General features: G+C 37.8%; 1 protein-coding gene across 1 annotated transcript; it reads right to left on the bottom strand.

The window, feature by feature from the left end:
• Positions 1-249: 249 nt before the first annotated feature.
• LOC107158346 (mas-related G-protein coupled receptor member X2-like) lies at positions 250-1,633 on the bottom strand. Its single transcript, XM_015504824.2, has one exon. The coding sequence runs from the start codon at positions 1,596-1,598 to the stop codon at positions 672-674; it is 927 nt and encodes a 308-aa protein (XP_015360310.2). The 5' UTR covers positions 1,599-1,633; the 3' UTR covers positions 250-671.
• Between the last annotated feature and the right edge of the window lie 5,552 nt (positions 1,634-7,185).

The following is a 7,185-nucleotide window of genomic DNA, read 5'->3' on the forward strand; positions in this document are numbered from 1 at the left end:
CCTTACCATCAAGCTTGCCAAAGTTGAAAATGATGAAAAGAATAAACATAAATGTGGTCACTCAAAACTGGTAAGTGGAGATTTTAGCACAGGATTGACTTAAAAATCAATCAGCTATATTCATCCATTAAGTCATTCATTCAGTAAACATTTATGAAACCAGGGCAATATACTCAGACCTATCAAAAGCAAGAGACTGAGATTACTGGGTAATTTATTTAATTCTTCTAATAATATTGAGACAGGTATTGTAAGAATTAGGGGGAAAATGTCCAAAATGTAAGATTCTTTTAGTCTTTATCGGGTGCACTGATGAAAGAAATTGAGGGTTTTTTCCCCCCTTACCGCTTTCACCTTCTGCTGGAAAACAGATTTGTCAAAAGTAGAAGCAGTCCTGGATCCCAGAGCTGATGAAGCTCACAAGCAAAGGGGTGAAGCACCTGAGTAAGGCAGTTCTGGAGACACAGTGATCAGTGTTTAACAGGCCCTGTCACAGTGGAGGTGTGGACAATTGTTATCTTCCAATTTAAAACTAGGTAACCAACTGAACCAGGTTCTGAGCGTCTCCCATACTGATAGGGCCAGGAAGGCTCTCAGAAGCACATGTGTCTGATCAAAGCAGAGGCTCTTGCGAGTTGCCCCAGAGAGCTGCAGCAGCACCAGACTGTTGCTCACTCTCCAAGGTATCCTGATGAAACCCTGCTTCCAGAGTCACCCTTGTCAGGGGTGTCCTGCATGGCCCTCTGTAGAACCAGCTTGAGGGTTCTTCGCTTCCACCGCCGCTGCCTAAAGGAGCCAACAAAGAAGTAAATTATGGGGTTGGCGCAGCTGTTAACACAGGACAGAACAACTGTAACCCAATAGGATTCACAAGGAATAGCATCATATCTCAAGATCCAGACTAAGAGGAACCAGTAGATCCCAAAGGGCAAGCCAAAGGAGAGGAAGACCAGAACCGTGAGCCCAATGGTCACACACAGCCTCGTCAGTGTCATCTTCTGTGAACCACAAAGGATCCTGACAATCAGGATTAGGCTGGACCCTGAGAGGGTGACAAATAAAACCATCAACCAGGCGGAAGTGATGAAATCTAATGTTTTACACCAATCATTGTTATACTCTGTACCCAGGAAGCTACAGTACTTCCCTTCCGGGATGCTCAGCGACAGCGACAGGGCCCAAAGCAAGGCGCACATGACAGCTGGTGTGTGTCTCCAGTGGCGGCAGTGGTACCAAATGGGCCACAGGACAGACATGCAGCGCTCAGTGCTCATGGCACTGAGCATGCTTAGCCCTGCAAGATAGGCAAAGGTTGACACAAACATGAAGAATGTGGGAACGGGGATGGAGTTGGAATAGAAGACGTTAATGATTTTCCACAGGGAGTCTATGATCTGGAAGCAGAGGAAGAGAAAGTCAGCTGCAGCCAGGTTGAGAATGTAAATGGAGAAGGCCTTCCTTCGGACCCAGAAGCCCAGGATCCAGAGCACAACTGCGTTTCCTGCCACACCGATCGGGGCAATGATGAGGGACAGGAAAGCCAGGATAAGATTCTTCTTATAGCAGTTTGGAAGAATATATTGAAAATTGTCATTCATTGTTGTGGTTTCTGCCTCCCGGGTTGGCACGACTGTATCCATGCTCATGAATGCTCCACTGGTGCTCCTGGGAATACAAAAAAGATATGAACAACTGCTGCATGATCTCTGATTCTTAAGACTACCCTGCTATGTGGGAAGTATTGCCCCTGTGGCACAGGGAAGGGAAAGACAGGCCTGCAGAAGTTAAGTAATCCATCAAAGGCCAGGAAGTCATGGGACCTAATTTCAATCCCAGTTCTCACTGACTCTAAAGCCTGGGCCATCTGCAACCCGCTCTTTCTACTGACAGGGAATATTTAATGGCCCCAATGCACCCACTCAGCATCCTAGACTGTATGGGACAGATACAGAATCCTGAGCCCAACTTTCTTTCTATCCTGGGACAGTAATTATGTATCAGGTGCAGGAAGCTGGAAGCCCCAAGCATGACACATGCCCACCCTCACTTACTGGGTGGGTCCATAGTACATTGAGAAAGGAAATTATAGTTATACCTATAATGAGAATATGACCTATTTGTAGGATACTTGTGAAGACAGTCAGATCGCTTAGATTAAAATTGCTCCGTGTCCGTTTCAAATTTTGGAAACACAAAAAGCAGAAGCTAAGCAGGATAGACAGTATTTTCCTTTTACCCATTGATGTGACCCCATTATCTCCAGCTCTGTTTTAGGGTCACAGCAGATAGTCAAGATAGTCAAGAAATGTGACTATCTTGTGAATGACAACTGGATAAAAGAGAGAGGAGCCCAAGCTTAGTTGAAAATTTGGGATAAATATCACACAAGCATTTTTAAGTGAAATCAGTCACCAGAAAACATACATTTAGACACTGAAGAAAATGCCATTGCTCATGATTCCTTCTGTGGAAATCTCTGATATGTTTCAAAGAATTCCTTATGCCTGCAGTGATGGTCCAAGGTGGTCACTGTCATGTCTCCAACCCATGGAGAGTCAGAATATGTCTTTAATGATCACCTAAAACAGTGTAAGCCTATAGTTCAAGGAGAGATTTCCAGGTTTAGTTGAACTTATTGCACTTGTGATGAGTAAAATGCAAGTTTGATAAAGCAGAAAGAGAATTGGCAATGGGGCTGGATAGAGAGTGTTGAGGCATGGAAATATCCAAGAGTGATTAGGAAGGAATTTCTGAGTTGTAAAGTATAAACTCATTTATTTTTACCCCAGATGATTTTAAGTAGAAATTGTTTTACTTTTTAAAACCATTTAGCAACTTAATTATCTCAGGTAGGGGTATTTTTTATTTAAATGCTCATTAATGAAGGACTTTGGGTGGAAAGAGAGATGCTCATGCACAAATCAGTTGGGAAACAAGGAGGAACTCTCTGGAAGGTGAACATTAGCAACTGGTTGAGTGATTAACTCATTTTTATTTTCTAAGTAACTATCTGTAGTAAATACTCTTATTCCCATCTTATATGAGGAAATACAAAAAGAAGGAGGTTGAGAGATTTGCTTCAGGTCTCATCAGAAAAACTGATATCACCTGGATTTAAACCCATTGGTTTGTATCAGAATCTGCATCCTTCATCAGCCCCATATTGTCACTGCCACTGTGATGTGTTCATTACACACAGGGAAGCCATAGGGGATGAAGCATTTCACTTGCATCATTTGTAATTCATAATTCACTTAACTCTTATTAAAATGGAAGAGGTAAATTTTAGCAACAACAAGGAAGAAAAAACTAAGACATATTGAACAACAAGAGGTAATTTTACAACAATTCAGGGCCTAGAAGCCCATTTCTGTCTCTGAAAAGGACGAAGTCACTCTATCTAGACTGTCCTGAACTCAAACAAGACAAGAGGACCACAGTGGGCTGAGACAGAAACCTCTGGGCATCAAGGGTTGAATTCACCTCAGGTGCTCTTAGTTCCTGTTGCCTGGTGGGCCTGAGGAGGTGATGAAGGAAAATCACAGTTTCTGTTATCCCCCCTTCTTGAAATTTGGCCTTTTTATTTGTACATAGAAGACAGTTTTTGGCTCTATTTGTAAATGTATGGATTTTTTTCTCTTCCTCATCAAACGCAAATCTCTAAAAGCCTAGACCTAACTGGTATATGTTTTTGCTATTGTACCCTCAGCATCTAGCACATATGACTAAGAAACCATGTATTATTATATCCTCATTGATCACAGCAAGAACTTGAGATTTAGTGAACAACACAGATATCTCTATCACATAATGAGGGGCAGATGCAGTGCCCATCTGGTCTCTTGGAGCTCTGATAAAGGCCTTTATACCATTCTTGTCTCATCACACATTATATGAGGGACTTCCAAGCAAAATCCTTTTTTATCATGGAATGTGAAGAAAAATTAGGTGCTCAGAAACTGCCATTTGCTACATCGAGTCACTCTTCTTTTCTCTCATATAATAATTCTGAGAAATTTAAGACAGGAAAAGGACCCTAATTCTACCCTCTATTACTATTAATGGCACCAGTCAGATAAGACACGTCCATAGGAGATGGGAGGGTGGGAAGAAAGCAATTTTTGAGTTTCTAATTTACATCTTCTCTCTATGCTAAACTGTGAGTTGGAAGTGGCTGTATTACTCAACCTAAGGACATTGATCCTTGGCCCTTTCCTCAAAGCACAGCTACAACTACAGCCACAACAGTCATCTCTCAATTCTGATAACTTCTATTTCCAATTGTTTTTTAAACATAGTGACATTGAATCTCTCTCCACTCCATACTATTTTCCATGGGGTGGAATTAGATTCACCAATCCATGTAACTTTTCCAAACTATGCACATATTGGTAAACTGTTCCTCAGTTAAACCCTTCCCATTCATTTTTAGATAATCTATTTTCTCTAGAGGATCTCAGAAATTCATACTGCATCAGAACTTCTAAAACAAGTAACATGAATGACTGGTTTATGCACAACATTTTAGCTTTGAAAAGCATACATCCACCTATATTGTCTCCTAAATTAGGAAAGCAACAGATTTCTCATTCTAACAGTAAATTTGAATGGTTAGAGTTAAGCACAGAATGGGGAGAAGGTACAACAAAAAAAACAGCTGTCTTAGTTTGCAGCTTTCATAGCTCCCACACTCAACCTTGTCAGCCCTCAATGTTGCCAGGAGAGACTTGACAAAATCCCCTGTCTGTTCCTGCTAGAACACATCAGGCCCCTTGTATCCTCCATCTCAAGGTGAATTTATCTGATTGTGGACTAATAGAAAAAAAGACACAGCTTTGGGAATAAGTTCTTTTAAAAGTTTTACCTTTCTTCCATTCTTCTTATTGGAGGTGATAAGCTGATCCGTGGCAAAAGGAAGAGTCCCTGTGTTGGTTGTCACTACAGAACACTTCTCTGCTCTGGAGAGATGACTGTAGGGAATGAATTGAAGGCTGGTGCTTGAGAAAAGCTTATCAGAATTCAGATAGTCCTGTGATTTCCTGTACTAGGTCTTAACACAAATGAGAGTGTAGGATTATTTCAGTGATATTCTTCATGAAATTATTCTTAATGTTTGGTCTGATTCTATTCCTACCTCTCAACCTTTACCTATATCCACCTCATTGGTTACTCTTCTCTGCAAGTGATTGTAGTTTTGCCATGTCTTACTGAGAGATGATCAGGAATGCCAAGCAAAGTGAGCCCATGCCCGAAATCTAACTGAAAAATAACACTTTTCTTTACTCATAATTTAAAGCCTTCATGATTTGTTTCACACTTTTTTCTTATCATAGCAGTTACATGCAATTATTTGCAGTTTTTTTCAAATTACACAGATATGCACCAAATAAAAAGAAAACATCTTCTTGAGGTTTTCTCCAGAATCAACCACTGATTCAGTTTCTCTTCTAATTTTTTTACTAGTTATGATTTCAGATTTGAGTAGTGAATATATTTTATTTTTGAATTACATGTGTTAAAAATAGGATCAATTGATGTATCACATGAAATGAGAACAATATAGGATATGGTAGATAATTTAAAAAATAAGATTGGGAATTTAAAATATCTATGATTTAAATGTTAATGGTTCTCATGAAAAATTAGAGCAATATTTAATGGAAGAGTGAAAGCAAATAAAGAAAGATAGATACACTAAGTGAGAGAAAATGCTAGGAATAAAAACACTAACAGACATGAAAGTGACATTGAAGAATGTTCATCAGTAGACTGAACACAGGCTAGAAAAAAAAAGTAAATACAAAGAACTGAAACTACAGGCTCACTAAAATAAGGTAATTGAGACTTCCTAAGCTGAAAAGCTAAGAGGAAAAAAAATGTGTGGAAATAGTACAAAAAGTTGTAACTTCTACATGATGGGAATACCAGAGAAGAACAGTAAAAAAATATTTTTTTTAGAAGAAATATTTCATATAATACTTGTTTATACTTTCCCCAAATTATTATCAGAAACCAAACCACAGATGCTGAAAACTATGAAAACAGAAAGCAGGATAAAAACAACAACAACACAGAAAACATAAAAGGAATGGAGAAAACACAAGAAAGAATAAATCTCATTAGAAGAGTAGCTAAGATAACGAGAATTAGGATCAAATCAAACAATAGAAATAAAACAAAATGTCAATAAATAATACATACATTTCTATAATAGCATCAACTCTAAATAGTCTTTGTTCTCCATTTGGAAGATGAAGACTGGCAGATTGGGTTAATAAACAAGATCCAACTATATGTAACCTGCAAGAAATATACCGAATTGGCACAGACTTCCACAGACCAAAAATGACAGGATGGAATATGATATCCATGAAAATGGAATCCAAAGACATCAGAAGTAGCAGATTTTGAGCCAATTTAATCAGAAGGGAGAAAGAATATGGTCACTAAATATGAGTAAAAGGAACAATCCAACAAGAAGAATAGCAATTCCAAATATGTATGATTTTAATATACCTCTCTCAGTGATACATAGATTATTCAGACATAAAATCAACAAAGATACTGTAGAGTTAGAATAAACTATAATCAAATGACTTAACAGACATCTACAGATTATTTCATCCAACACTAGTTTTTCAACACACTTTCTTTTCAATTCCTTATGGAACTTCTCCAAAAGAGATCATATTTTAGAGCAAAAGCAAGTTTTAGCAAATATAAAAATGCTGAACTAAGTACTTGCATTTTATTGGATCATAGTAAAATTAAATCAGAAATTAACAAAAAACTACAGAAACTATAAAAATACATGGATATTAAATACATTTTTTTAAAGATAAGTGATTCATCAGAGAAATCAGGGGGTAAGTTAAAAATTTCTTAGAGTCAAACAAGAACAAAAATACAACATACAAAAATTTATGAGATACAACAAAGGCAATTGTAAGCTGGAAGCTGACACTTTGGGTGCCTACATGAAAATAGTCACTGAAATATCAGAAAGATTTCAAATTTAAAAAATCATAAAGATATCAAATAAATAAACTAAATGATACATCTCAAGTTCTTAGAAAAACAAGAACAAATCAATTCCAAATCAAGTAGAAGGAAAATAACAATAAAGATTAGAACTGATGTTAACGATAAAGAGAATTAAAAAATAAAAAGCATCAATGAAAAAAA

This window comes from Marmota marmota, unplaced genomic scaffold (genome assembly GCF_001458135.2).
Source record: "Marmota marmota marmota unplaced genomic scaffold, marMar, whole genome shotgun sequence".
Taxonomy (NCBI): Eukaryota; Metazoa; Chordata; class Mammalia; order Rodentia; family Sciuridae; genus Marmota; species Marmota marmota.

Coding starts and splice junctions, on each gene's coding strand:
- LOC107158346 (XM_015504824.2), bottom strand. CDS start 1,598: ATGAATGACAATTTTCAATATATTCTTCCAAACTGCTATAAGAAGAAT.